Below are 15162 nucleotides of genomic sequence, written 5' to 3'. Positions count from 1 at the left end.
AGCTCTTATTTTAGAAACCACCAGCTAAATGCTGGACTAGATTGATGTCCAGGAGAACGGTACTTCTTTCTTTTGCCATGTTGATTGCATTATTGGCTTTGTTACTCATCTATCCCAGCAATGCATTAATCAAAATATCTGATGTGCAATTTCTGTTTGTAAAGTGTATGAAGACAGAACAGTTGGACTATATAGCTGGACATTGTATGGCTTCAGATTCTTCCGTTTATTTATGTATTGTAACTTTGATCGCTGCGTATGAACATAAGCAGAACACGTGAAATTAAATTAAATTTTTTGTGATGCAGGTAAACAAATGGTTCAATGTAAGAAAATGCAAAGTAGGGGCGGCTGTAGTTGTAGAGCCGTTTGTCCACTAATCGGATGATCGGCAGTTCAGTCCCCAGCTCCTTCATTCTGCATGTTGAAGTATCCTTGGGCAAGATACTGAACCCCAAACTGGTGTGTAAGAGTGTGTAACTATTTAACTATTAAAACAATTATATTAGTTTTGTATTTTTTCATTTTGTGCCAGTTCAGAAGAAGCGTGGGAGTAAATCCTTAGAAATATGTTACCAGATAAACTTAATAGTCACATACACAACTATTTTCCAGGTTAAAAGGTTTAAAGCTAGGTATTGTCATGCACCTTAGGGTTAAACCTCTGGCTGCAGTACTTCCTGCACTTCACAGTTGGTAGTTTAAGTGGGTGGGAGGCTAGTGACAGATTATGTGCTGAAAAAAGAGGTCCTGGTATGCCGTCAAAGGAGACATGTACATTCATTAAAGTTTACGGTGCAATGGGTTGCATTTCAGAGGGGGAAAGTAAACTAGCTAAAAGTTAGAGTAAAATAATCTGTAGATCCAAGATACTCATGGGGCATTTGGTACGTCTTTGAATTCGGGCCATGATGAGGTCAATAAATCAGGCCAACATGAGTTTGCATAGTTTTCTGTCCAAGCATGACCCCGAACCACGGCAGTAGTTTTGGGGCCGAGCACGATTAAAAAACCTGAATTTCAACTGTGTGTTAATGGGTAAATGTAACATGAAGTGTAAAGCCCAGTTCAGACCAAAGATTTGCAACAAAATTAGTTGAAACAGGCAACTACTTGCAAAGCGCTGTTCTGCAACGTTCTAAAAACCTGCCGGTTCGCACCAATGCAGCTAGATGCTAGAACAGAGCACCTGCCACAACAAGCGAACACCCCATCTGAGGTCATTTTGACTTGACTATTGAACTTCACTACAAGCTGACTGGTCTATTGAAACAAATGACGTGCTTTACGTTCTAAACCAGCGGCAGACGATTTGACCAGCTGAGTTGCAGGTGACACCATCAGCCGACCTGAGTGAAGCTCAGACCGGCCAGTTCACACCACTGCAACTTTTCTCTTCAACATTCTAAAACGGTTTCGTCTCGTCGTGAGTCTTTGGTCTGAACCGGGCTTAAACTGCTTTGAGTGGTTGGAAGACTTGAAAGGCGCTACATAAATGTAAGCCCATTCGACATCCATTTAGCAAAGTAAATCAATAATTGATAATAATGTCTTGATTATGAATTGTTCATGTTGTAAACTCTACTTACTGCTATACATGAAACATGGAAAACTCCCACCAGTACTGAACCTTAATGCACAGTTGTGTTTCACGATGACACAGCTGGGAAAAATATGACTTTCTGTTTTTCATCTTCTTCTTCTTCTTCTTCCTCTGCTCTATCTCCATCCTCTTCTTGTTTTACTTCTTTATCATCATGATCTTTGTCTCCATCTTTTTAATCATGATTATCTTCTCCTCCTTCCATCTCTGCTTAATGTTACTGCATCTGTTCTGTTTTTCTCCTTTTGTACGGTCAGCACTTTCTGTGAAAGTCACACTGGCCCGCCTCCAGAACTCACAACCGTGCCCCATTGGCTGTTAATGTAACATCACAGTAATCTGAACGCTCTATAAACAGCTGTCAATCAGAGCTTACTGGAGGCTCCCGAGCTACTTAGCCAACGAGTGGCTGCAGACAAAGGGATGTATTGTCTTGATGTTTAGCTGTGGGAGTCTGACGCAGACCACCAGCGGAAAGAGTGGCTTCACTTGTTCTTTTGTTTTTTTGATGTTCTGCTTGTTTTCTCCGGGTTCAGGGAAGGAATAACTTGGGTGAGCGGAGGCACAGTCGGCTTTACCACCCCGCCATCTACCTCTTCTTCCCCTCTCCGTCTCTCGCTCTCTCTCCCTCTTTCGGCTGTGCCAAACCACTGTCTCTATAGCTGTCTGTCTTCCCTCCAGCAAAAAACCACTTAGTGGGGAATCTCAGACGCACATGTTCACACGCAAACACACACACTTTATTCCCAGGGTCAGACATGGTGCAAAAGGTCATGATCCTTGTTCATCGTTGGCTCCTCTTGAGTGGAAACATTTATATATCAGCGCTGTATTAAGAAAGACCCTTTCTTTAACCCAGCGGTCTACATGGTTGAGTCTGGCCATTAAGTTGTATAAATCAAATCTTGCCCCGAGGCTTCAGCTCATCTGAATAAGCAGCCTGTGTGCTGCTCAGGGCCCCATTCTGGGCCCCAACCCCCATGTTTGGAAACCATGGCCCAGATTAAGGGCACATTATAATCTCTTCCAAAAGAAGGATGTAATCAGTCTGTTTTATGTCTGGGAATAACATTTCAACACAGATTTCCCTAATTTCTTTTTCATTTAGTTTGGTCGATTTGCAAACACAACAAAACAAAGAAGAAAAAATGTTTGGAGTCTGTTTTGTGTCTGGCAGTACCAATTTGCTCTATCGTGTTTTTTCCTCTCTAATTCTCCGGTCTGGTGTAGAATTCAACAGTAATTTATCATAATCGGAACCATACTGAAAATCTCTCTTTCCTTTTTTTTCTGTGTGTGTGTTTGTTACAGCGTGGAGTCGGTGAATGACGGCCTTTTCCACACGGTCGAGCTGTTGATTCAGAACCGTTCGCTGAGCCTGGTGGTGGATAACGGTGCCCCCAAGAGTCTGGGAAAGCTTGCACGCCAGCCCTCCGTCGACCACAACACCCAACTTTACATAGGAGGTACACACACACACACACACACACACACTTTAACACGCATAATGTACAACAATACACATCCAGAGTCACATGTCCAGAACATGCAGATGTTACTTTTTTGACTTTTTGTGGTTGTGATCACATGTTTTCCATGCATGAGTACAGTACATACAGTTATATACCCACAACATGCAAACACACACACACATACACACACAGTCTCAGCAAGGGATGTGGTGAGGAGATGCACAACTGTTTTTGCTCAGCTTTTCCTCAAGAAAAAGGCAGGACACACCCCTGAGAACAGTCAGCCTTTTTCCCCAAGTACTAGAAAAAAACATGATGTTGCAATAGTGAGAGCTGTGACGCCATATTCTTGCTGGAACGTTGCATTTTACTGTAAGAATCCATCGAGAATGACACCGGACCGAGGGATGCGTATTAATAAAGCAATCCTCCTTCAGTTTCCAATTCCCCCTGCTCTCAACTCTCATTCCTCTTTATACATATTCTTCTTTGTCTTTCTCTCCTCTGTATCCCAGGCGTACCATCCCAGGTGGTGGCCTCAGGTCTACGACCCGGCCCTGAACGATCCCCTCAGGCTTTTAACGGCTGCATCCACAACGTCCGAGTCAACGGGGAGCCTCAAGACCTGAGTTACCGAGCAGCAGGAGGAGCACGACCACAAGGGGTCGAGGGCAAGGTAATCACATGGGGAATATTAGTTATGGCAAAAAGCCTCATCATGTATATACTGTAGTATCTGAGCCTGGCTTTAAAGGAGCTATGCAGCAGCCTTTAAAGCCATATTGAGATGTGTGTTACCTCTGATGGTGCTATTACTTGTCATAACCCTGTCTCGTAAGTGATATCAGCAAAGTTATGTTCAGAGGAGAAAGCAGACATGCAGCAGAAATGTTAAATATAGAAGTCCTGTTGCAGAATGTGATGACAGTAATGCTGCTTTTTTGGGGCTTTAGACCATTGATCTTCATGAGCAAGATTAATCCAAAGAAGCACTTACAGTTTTATAATATAAGCAACTGTGGAAACATTCTGACTGCTACAATAAAGATTTTTAGGTCACAGTTCAACAAACGTTGATGGCAGCACCTCTAGAAAATAACATTTGTCATCTCCCACATTTTGGAGCTGTATTTACAGTGGACGCCCAGTGTTGATGGAGGCTGTAGCGTTCATGCAACATGATCATGTTTGTCAGATAACACCCCTCTGCTCTCCTCTGTTATTGTTATAAGACCCTTCAACGCCCCTGACAGTAGTTTCTCCCTTTTTCGTTCTGTCACCAGGGTGAGGGAATTCTCGCAGGGTGTCATTCCTGCAGTGTGTGCGCCCAGGGGGCGTGCAGGGAGGGAGGAGAGACGGGGGTGACGTGTGATTGTCCTCCAGGACGCAGCGGTGCCCTGTGTGACCAGACGACAGCACCCACCGCCTGTCAGAACAGCAGGTAAGCTGGGACAGAAATGTATGATGTAAATGTTTAGAAAATCATTGCAGGAATACCTCTCCCCCGTGTTACGATTTCAAAACACCCTTTTACAAACTCTCACACAATAGCACAATATGGGAGCTGCTGGTCTACTGCTGCCTCAGTCAGTTAGTTTGATTTTGTGATTGTGTGACTTTGGTGTTTTAAAGGGTTAGTTTGGAGTCTGGCCTTGAAGAGAGCATAGATAAGTTTCACTTTTTGTTTGTTCCCCGTCAGAGAGGGTTGTATGTTTGGGGAGTATTGAACATCCAACTGCATAATGCCACCACAGAGGCATGCGAGAAAGTGTTCTTCATGAATTTACCATAACAGCAGGCATTTGGGGGGTTAAGTATTCCTTTAACCCTGCTGCTGCAGTATTTTCACATTTAAATTGCAAACAGAGAGGTTAATGACATCTGCCCTGTTGTGCCCATGTCCTCTAACATGTCCTCCCTCTTTCCCTCCTCTCACTCCAGGTGCGTTCACGGTCTGTGTGTGCCAAAGGGTCAGTCCTACAGCTGCCAGTGCAGTGATGGCTACCAGGGTCAGTACTGCGATCGACGGCAGGAGCCTCCAGCCTGCAGGGGGCAGCGCTGTGGACACGGGGAGTGTCGTGTGTCAGAAGCAGGAGAGCCTGTCTGCCACTGTCAGCCAGGGTACACTGGGCCTACCTGTGACACAGGTAAAATGGAGACAGTTAGAAGAGGAGATGGAAATTGTGCCAAGATTTGACAAACATCAGTGTGCCTACAATGTGTGTATTCTTACGTGCTTTCTCTGTTAACGTCCAGAGCTGACATGTCAAGGAGAGATGGTGAGGGAGCAGCTGAAGCGCCACCACCCGATGAGAACATGCACGTCCACCAGCAAGATTCCTCGCATGGATTGTCCCCGATCCTGCCAGGCAGCGGCGCCTCCGGGTGTTTGCTGTGGCGTCACCAAGACCAGAAGGAGGAAGGCGGTGTTCCGCTGCACCGACGGCACCTCGTACTCCGAGGAGATGGAAACTGCTCTGGAGTGTGGCTGCTCCAAGTGCCCGTTGTAACAGCACCGCAGTTTGTTAAGTTTGTTTTGCAAACACCCACCGCTGCCATTTTGTGAATTCTACACGTCAAAGAGGCTGTCGCTCTGAGATTCTTCCACGTTGATGAGCACCATGTGATTTTTTTTTTTTTTTTTTTACACATTCAGTTTGACCGCCGCCAATTTGCTGCCAAGAGAAACCACAAACAAAAACAAAAATGGGACATGTGTGCGTGTTTTTTGACAGAGAGAAAATATATTGTAAGATATAAGTGAGAAAAAACATAGAACTTATTTTTATTATGGATTTTTTTTTTCTAAAAGATGATAAAAGGACTGATAAGTTGTGTTTTTTTAATATGTTGATTATATAATGTGTTACATAGTAAGGAAAGTTATTTTATACCTTGTAAGGAGAAAAAAATACACAGCAAAATAGATTAACATTCCTTAAAAGTATATGAATTTATATGTATGTATAAATCTATATAAATATATACCCTAACCCAATGAATTCTATATTTTCAAAGTGTATTTGCATGATGTTAATGTGAGTGCTGATGTGTGGGAGGCTTTGGACACTGAGAGAGGAGGGCTGAGAGAGAAGAGCTCCCTTGACTCCAGGACAAGGAAAAGGTGGCAGTCTTTTGTTGCCCTCCCTCTTGGAGAGGAGAGCAGGAACTGTACGTGCCTAGCTAACCTGCTTCACTATATAATGGACGTCATCCTCACATGTGAGTTCTTTGAGAAACCATAAAAGACTCTTTCCACAGAGATGATTTAACAGTTTGTTCTAATGTTGTGTTATTCTTTAGTTTGCTGTTGTACACCAGACTTGGAGCCACATGAGGTTTGACATGAAAATCTGAGAGATATTTGCTGTTTTTTAAAGGGACAGTTCACCCCAAAATCAAAAATATATATTTTTCCTCTTACCTGTAGTGCTGTTTATACATCTAGATTGTTTTGGTGTGGGTTGCAGAGTGTTGGAGATATCGTCCATAGAGATGTCTGCTTTCTCTCCAGTATAATGGAACTAGATGGCACTCGCCTTGGGGTGCTCAAAGCGCCAAAAATACTAATTCAAAAGCACTGTCGATCCATATAACTTGGTGCAGGTGATGGCAGGAAGGCAGGAAACATTGGACTGATAGTAAATAAGCACATACACAGCACACAAGAGGGCAAGAGAAGAAGCAATTCAGACCTCTTGTGTGCTGTGTATGTGCTTATTTATTATTGCCAAAAAAATGTCTCTTTACAGAAATCATGACCTGGTTACTCAAGATAATCCACAGACCTTGTTGTGAGCAGTTTCATGTAGGAACTATTTTCTCTCTACTAAACTGCACTTGCCAGCCATATCACTGCGCAGAAGGAAGTGTGCATCTACTCGTGAAGAGGCTCATGCTCATGACTTTGCCAGATGTGAACATTAATGGCGCCTTCCACGGCGGAGCTAGCTAAGTGATGCTAGGTGAGCTAGCAGTAGATGCATGTTTCCTTCTGCGCTGTGATCCAGTTGGCGGGTGTAGTTCGTTAGAAAGAAAATAGTACCTACATAAAACTGCTCACAACAAGGTCTGTTCATTGTCTTGAGCAATGATTTCTGAAAAAAAGAGACATTGCTGTTGAGTTTTTGTATATTTTTTGCGCTTTGAGCACCACAAGCTGAGTGCCATCTAGTTCCATTACAAATAAGAGAAGGCAGACGTCTCTACGGCCAATATCTCCAACATTCGGCAACTCACACCAACACGATCGAGACTGATAAATAGCACTACAGGTGAGAGGAAAAATATGTATTCTTGACTTTAAGGTGAACGTTTTCTTTGAGAATTAAAAATTGTAAATGAGGAATTCACATTCAAATCGACAATAGTGAAATCATACTGTAAGTTCAGCACCATGCTGAGTCTTTATCTGTTAGCTGCTGAGATTTGAAATTAGTTTTAAATCAGATACAAAGGGATATCGCTGATGAGTCATGAGTCACCACCGGATCACATAACAAAGAAAGTGAAGAGACAGTTAAGAGTAACTTAATGCCAGGTGTGTGTATCACTGCTGACTGTTGTTGTTTGTGGTCAGAAGGATGCTCTGTGCCAACTCTTCCTACCTACGACAGTGATGTCACGGTGTACTGACACACCCTGAGGTTTGTTCCTACATCACCACAGCAAAAGCAACTTCTGCTGGTTTAAGTAGCTCTTTAAATGGCTGCTAAACATGAGTGGATCTTCTGAGTGGGCGGGGAAGCCATTTTAAATAAAGCCGTAATGCCAAAGTGAAATGTATTTGCCTTAACAGATAAGTATGTCAACAAACTATTGACTGAAATTGTTGATTTATACAACTTCAAGTGCCTTGGTGTACTTTCATCGGAATTTGAAAAGGTTGCTGCAACAGTGTCAACGACTGAATGTTTCATTTTTTTATCAGTTTGGGTGGATAAAGGTATTGTTGTGTCACGTGTCTCCATGACAACACAATCAAAATTCTAGGACTGTTCTGTATTGATCAGAGGAGGAGTGGCCAGGGTGTGACTTCTTTTTTTTTTGTTTGTTTGTTTTGTTGACCCTCCCCAAAGCTACAGATATTATTCCTTGAGCCTTCCGTGACCTGGGGAATATATGCAACCTTCCCTCCACCATAAATTAGTTATGCCATTTCTAAACGTACCCATTATCTCACAGCAAGAAAGTTCCTAGTTCGAACTCCACACAGATGGGTGGGGGAGCACTTCTGTGTGGAGTTTGCATCTTCTCTCTGTGTCAGAGTGGGTTCTCTCCAGGTACTCCAGCTTCCTCCCACAGTCCAACGACATGCAGGTTAATTGGTGACTCTAAATTGTCCGTAGGTGTGAATGCTTGTCTGTCTCTATGTGTTAGGCCTGTGATAGTCTGGTGACCTGTCCAGGGTGTACCCTGCCTCTCGTCTGATGTCACCTGGGATAGGCTCCAGCCCTAAGACCCCCAACAGGATAAGCAGTTACGGAAAATGAATGAATGATGAAATATCACCATTTTAAGCGAAGATTTCGTTACGTTTTTTCCGTGACGGAAGCATTTGTCACATGTGATGTGTCCAAGGACCATCGGAAATTTCAAAATCCAATGATAATTTCTGTTCTTACAGATTCTGGCCATGAAAAATGGTGCATTTTTGGAGATTTTTAAAGAAAACACACCTTTTAAATGCAAAATACAACCATTTAAATTTCTATGCCCCTCCACTAACCCTCCAAAATAAAAAGCATAAGTCCCTCCCCAGAGCTTGAAAAGTTATTTGACCACCCCCTCTCCTCTCATAAATAACGAACAGTCCCTTAGTTCCCAAAGAAAATGATGCTTACATTAAATAAATACACCCTCCCTCCTGATCAGGTTGTGTGTGCAGGCCATTTGAAATGTGTGGAAATTCCAAAGCGATTGAAACAATTAAATTGGATCAAAAATGGTGACACAGGCTTTTTGGTATGAATTATGTGAATATGTGAAATTGCAGCAACAACAAGAACCCATTTCCTCTTCCAGTGTTAATGTGTGATGCATTCGGTGTGTAAAGTGATAACATTATAAATGCATGTCTGATTGTTCAGTGGATCATAATGTGCATACAACAAAACATTTCAATGAAGCATTGACCTTGAAAATGTTCACATGTACGTTTAAGGTGAAGCTTTTTGTTCATTTGTTCATGTTTAAATGTCCACACCGACTGTGGGGTGGAGGTTAAACACGTGGCGTACAGTTACAAACCAAAAGACAGCGTGCTCCAGTCTGATCACAGCAAACCTCCACATCAACGACTCAGTTGTTCCTGTAACTCTGTCACTGTTTTGGACCAAGGTACCACTACACAGCTGAGAAATCAACATCAGTAGGGTTTTAACCGCCTATAGATGACTAACATGATTAAAGTATAGCAAAAGACTATAATGTAACTACTACTGTATTGTTTACTTTATACATTGATGCATTGTTTACAACATGTGCAACGTTTTGTCACACTTCTACAGTTTAATTCACAGCTCTAATATTCTGGGTTTGAGACATATCAGTGTTATCTTTGTCCATGTCACCGTTTCCTACACCTCCTTCTGTTTGACCCTCACTTCTTGTCTTCATACCCCCACCCACCCCCGTGTCTTCATCCAAAACGTCTCCTCTACTCCCCCCATTCCCATTTTCACAACAATTCCAGCTCCTATCTTTTGCCCACTTCTCTTTGCTGTACTCATGCCCTCTTTCCCGCTCTTAAAGGTTCAGTTCTTAATTGTGAAAAGAATCTGTTATGACTTACTGACAATAAAAAATAACCATAAAGTCAGTCAGTCTCCATCTCCCATGTCTTAGGTTTAAATAAAACATGAATATGTGAGTGATGATAATTGATACTTATGTTGAATGTTCAAATTAAACTACCATTGAAACTATACTGATCTCCCATGTCTGAGTCTGACGTTACTGTTACTGCAACAAAGTCCTCTACATCATTTGTCCCAGCAGTTGCAATGGAAGACCATAGCCAGGTCTGGTAGGCTTATAATTTGGTGTGGAAGCAGGTTGCAAAGCTAGACAAATATTTGGGTAAAATATGGCTGATATGTGATACTGTTATTATTTTCATGTTTTTCTTTTATCCTTGTTGGTGGTGCTGTTACGGACTGAGTGATGTAGCCTACCATCAAAACATCCTGCAGCAAATGACATAAATTGACTGAAAGTTTTTTTTTTGTTGTTGTTTAAAGGCCTTTGATTTTGTCTTCATTTTTTTCATTGACAAAAGCTCCATTTTGTTTGTTACCTTGCTTTTTATGAAACAACTAATCGCAGCTACTTGGTGGAGATAATTTAAACCTGCTTCCAAAAACAATTCACCGCTCTCACTAGTTTTTCTATTTTCTTTTCTTTTGCATTTTTGATTAAAAAAAAAATGTATTTATGGTGGATAAATCAGGCTTATTTTGTCTTTCTAGATACTTTCTAGATATTTGCTGACACAAAGGAAACTGGGCACAATTGGGTTAAAAAAAAATCAAAGGTAAAAACAACTTATGTGACTAATATTTATTCCTATTTTATCCTAAAATTGTTTTCTGTCTTCTAAAACAGAGTTCAGCAAAATTGTGTTGATCCTTATTTTCCTTTGATCTGCTCTCAGCAACTAATTAACTATCAAGCATTTAATACACTCTGAATAAAGCTGCTCTCCCTACTATCCAAACTGACCGCCATTTTAAATAATAACTTCCTGTCTAACATAAACATGTCTCATTTTGTTGTCGCAGCCATGTCCTATCCATATATTTGGAGTTTCCTGAAATGAGTGAAACAGCGCCCCCCTCTTTACAACAGCCTATAAAGAGCAGTCAGTGTGGTCAATCATGGTATTGCACCCTCACAGAAGTCCGCCAGGTGACGTTAATTAAAGCGTGACGAGTGTCAATCAATTAGACGCTGCTACATGCTGCTGCTACTACAGATGGACATGTCTGAAGAAAAGACGCTCTTAAGTAAGTTATAGAGCCAGACTTACTCTGAGCTCCCGATAAAAAAATAGAAAGTTTAATTTAACGTATTTTCAATGAAGCACGCGCGAGAGTTAGCTTGTTTTCAAGTGTTGCTCAACGGATAAAGTTAGCTAGCTTTGCTAACTTGGCTAACAGCACGGACTGCTGTCAACAAACAGTGGGACATAATTGTAATTTGGATTTATACATCTATAATATGGATACTCCACGAAAGAAAGAAGCTCTTCAGATAACGTGAGTTATTTATAAACTCTGTCTGTCTCTTGTTTGCTGCTGCTAAATAAGTGTCATACTGTGTTTGTTTTAAAGCTGTTGTGTTGTTGTGTGTCAGTGTCACATGGACACAGAGCCTGAGCTGCTTTGAATGTTTTGGTTTCTCCACTGTTGCATTTACTGGTTGTTCAGTCACCTGTTATTTGTGAATGAGTCTGCTGATAGTTGTTTGAAAGTTTCCTCTCTCTCTTTTTGTTTTTAAGCAGCACTGTGAGTCAGCTTATTAAATAAATGTGCCCAAAGCACACCAGAGGGCAGGTCAAAATCTCAAGGCACACCTGTATTTGTGCACAATAGCCTCTACAACAGGGGTGTCAAAGTCATTTTAGTTCAGGGGCCACATACAGCTCAGTTTGATCTGCAGTAAAACCACTGCATAATAATCTATAAATATCATCCTTTTGAATTGTTTCCTTTTTTTAGTGTAAGGAAGTCAATTGTGAAAATGTTCATCCATTTACAAAGCGAAATTAAATGAAAAATATGTGCGAATTCAGCAGTCAGTTTTTCTAATTTCACTCAGTCGACTACTCACTTTAATTACATGTGCATTTTTTCATAATTTTACACTAAAGTGAAGCTGTTGAAGAAGCACATTAAGTCATCTCCTGCTTTACAAACCACTTACAATCTGAAGTTCTGTCACTGCCTCAGCAGCAGGGTTCCACCCATATTGTTTTAAAGATAAAAGTCTGAAACAGATTATTTTTGTACTGAAGCTGCTGGTTGACAAGATTTTGCACAATGATCAATATCTTTAAATACGACCACAGTCAGTGTTCATTGTTATTTCAAACAGCTGTGTCTGGTCAGTTTGAAAAGCCTCTGAGGCAGCATTTTACATTAAGTATCTACTCAGTGTTTAAATCTCTACTGAAACCTCTTGGCCTTCACATGTGCATCAACATTAGGTGTGCAAAGTCATCTAGAGGGCTGGATTGGACCCTTTGGCGGGCCGGTTCTGGCCCCCAGGCTGTATCTTTGACACCCAGCTCTATACGGTGTATTATCACTCTTATCATGACATAAGTGTTTGTTTTTATTTGCTAATGACAACCAACTCATGAAATATTTTACAAAATTATACAAGAATTCATTTTAAACTTTTTAAATTACATCAGAGTACCAATAACACATCCATTTAAAGTGGAAATAAGGTATTAAGATAGTGTGATGTGTCACACACTTGTAATTCCCAGGTGTGAACTGTGACAAATAAGTTCCCCTTGAAGGTTTTTTAAATTACATTAATTTACATTTTTTTGCCTCTTTATTAGGAAATGGGTGCACACTACATACTGATACAGTTAGTCAAAAAATCATTCATAACTTTTTGTATATTCCCAGTTTAATATTGCAGTAATAATGTGTGGTTATCACAAAATCCCACAGCACACCTGGATTTGCAATTGAGAACCACTGGATTAGAGTGTGTAAGTCATGTGTGTGTGATACATGCATTTATACTTTCTGATGTGACTGCAAGCATTTTGACCTGTGATATGTTTTTATTGGTGTAATGCATTTACTTGAGATGAAAAAAATTTGCTCCTTTTGAATTTTACAGATAATTATCTCATTAATTCAGCAAAAAACTAGCAGTTTTGAAAACTTGTCACATGAATCTGAGATAATAACCTTGCTGTGTTTGTAAATTACAGCAAGCTTTCTCTCTCTCTCCTAAGTGAAAACACTGTTGTAGTTGTTAAAGGTCAGTCTTTGTATTTATCTGGACCTGTATCAGAGTTCAAACTAGTACGTCTCAAAGTTTACTAAATGAATGTTACATGATTTGTTGTATGGCGCAACAATGGAACCAGAAATCAGTTCATTAACTTTGTTGGTAAAATGACACATTATGCTACTTTATTTCTTTAGAAGTCCTTTCTGACTGTGCTTCTGAACCACTGTCCATGGGCAGCATGTGTTTATTTGACAACAGAGTGAAAACAATTTGAATTTCCCCTCTGTGGTTTTAATTACAGTTGAGGTCAGAGATGCAGAGATATTCAGCCACCCGCTACATCTCTGTTTTCCTGCTGTAGGTTGTTTTTATCACCTAACCCAGTATAAACCTAAAATGAGCCCATGTCACTGATAAGCAGGCAGCATCAGTGGTCCAAGAAGATCCTCAAAACAAAACCTCTTGGCTGATGTTAAATCAACAAACTCTGCTTCTCACCAGGAGATGGCAGCAGTGTACAGACAGAGATGGGAATTGCAAATCCAGGGCATTAAGTAATTAGATTCATGCTTCATTCACACACAACTATTGTAAAAATGTATATTTTAGTATAGGTGGACCAAAGAGAATCTGCACATGCTGCTGGACCAACATAAATCTTCACTATCTCACTGTACATGTAATCCAGTTTCAAAGGAATGAGTACATGATGAGTGGATAGAGTTCTTTATTATTAAAGTAATTAAAATGCCAATATACAATAATTCAAACAGACTCAATAATTACACATTTTAGCAGAGTGAGACTGATTAGTAAGAATTGTAATTCATGAAGACACCCTGACAACAAAACAAAAGTCTCTGGTCTGCACTGTAAGGCAGACCAGAGGGATCATATCATATTAGGGATCATATTAAAACACGTAAACAAATATCTGGGCACCAGCTGCTTCTTGTATCATATGAGTTATTTAAAGAAAACAGTCACGTTCAGATGAGACAAATGCAACAGTTTCATCTGTCACCAGAAATATTAACTCTCCGCCACTCCTGAAAATTACAGTAGCTGTCGTCTTTATGCCTCTTTGCTGTAGCCTTGTCTGTTACCTAGCAGGAGGTGTCCACTGCTAGGTTCTGTCTTCATTTGTTTACCTGTTTATCATTTGTTTATGAATCTGTTTATGTAGTTCCTGCTTGATGCATGTCCACAAACTGCATGACAGTCCTGCCATTGTGAAGTGAACAGAGATAATGCAAAATTATCTTGCTTGATTAACCAATATTGTGTAGCAGGCCACATATAGTATGTTTTGAAAGACAAGCCACAGGATGTTTAAAATTGGGCCATGATTGGCCCCTGGGCAGCAGTTTGCACATGTCTGCTGTAAGGCTTACATTTAAGGTTTAGACAAGAGAATTATGTTTTTGTTATGTTAATCAATTTTAGAGTGGTAAATCAGATAGGGTATGCTGGCACGGTAAACTCATTTGTCTTGTGCAGACCACCATGAAGATTGTGCTTAGAAGATAATCATTGATCCATCTCATTATCCTTTAGTCTGAATATGTGAATATGTGTTTGGAGTTCGGAAATGTAGACTTAACAGTTTTGTGTATTGTAGGGCTGCAAAACATGCTGGAGTAACATATTATATTATATGAGTAACATATTATATTATACTTTGGACAGGTGTTGCGGTAAGAGTCGTGATTTTAGTGGGATTGGTAATTTTTGCTTCTCATTTCTACTGAAAAGAAAAACTTATTCTTGAGAATTGGGACAAAACATTATTTTTATATTATGTAGCCATGCTGGGAAAATAAATTTTATTACATCAAATTCTTAAACCTGTAATGGGCTAACCTCCCCAATAGTTTTTTTTTTTTCTCTTAAATTCCTTTTTGTGCAACTGAAGGCTTAAATTTGGTCAACTCTGTCAGACACACAAGCAGTCCTATAATGTAAAACATGAGGGAAATGTTTAATGATTTTTGTTGTATTAAACACAAGATTATTTAATGAGCTGTATGATTAAAAAGTTGGATATCTTACTGTTCAAGAAATAAATCATATTATAACGCCCACTCACAACTGTTAATAATGTAA

At 40.4% G+C, this 15162-nt stretch overlaps 1 protein-coding gene across 2 annotated transcripts in view; it reads left to right on the top strand.

Annotated features, from left to right (window-relative positions):
* The window catches only part of slit3 (slit homolog 3 (Drosophila)), a 356338-nt gene extending 346337 nt beyond the window's left edge, over positions 1 to 10001 (top strand). For both annotated transcript variants that reach the window (XM_033624492.2, XM_033624503.2), the window contains 5 exons: positions 2915 to 3069; positions 3591 to 3751; positions 4359 to 4516; positions 5017 to 5222; positions 5332 to 10001. In XM_033624492.2, coding sequence (XP_033480383.2) covers positions 2915 to 3069; positions 3591 to 3751; positions 4359 to 4516; positions 5017 to 5222; positions 5332 to 5585 — 934 coding nt within the window. In that variant the 3' untranslated portion in view covers positions 5586 to 10001. The remainder of the gene's footprint in view (positions 1 to 2914; positions 3070 to 3590; positions 3752 to 4358; positions 4517 to 5016; positions 5223 to 5331) is intronic.
* Positions 10002 to 15162: the final 5161 nt, after the last annotated feature.

Source organism: Epinephelus lanceolatus, chromosome 7 (genome assembly GCF_041903045.1).
Source record: "Epinephelus lanceolatus isolate andai-2023 chromosome 7, ASM4190304v1, whole genome shotgun sequence".
In the NCBI taxonomy this organism is placed as follows: Eukaryota; Metazoa; Chordata; class Actinopteri; order Perciformes; family Serranidae; genus Epinephelus; species Epinephelus lanceolatus.
Note: the sequence above shows the minus strand (reverse complement) of the source record. Positions and strands in the feature narration are given on the sequence as shown.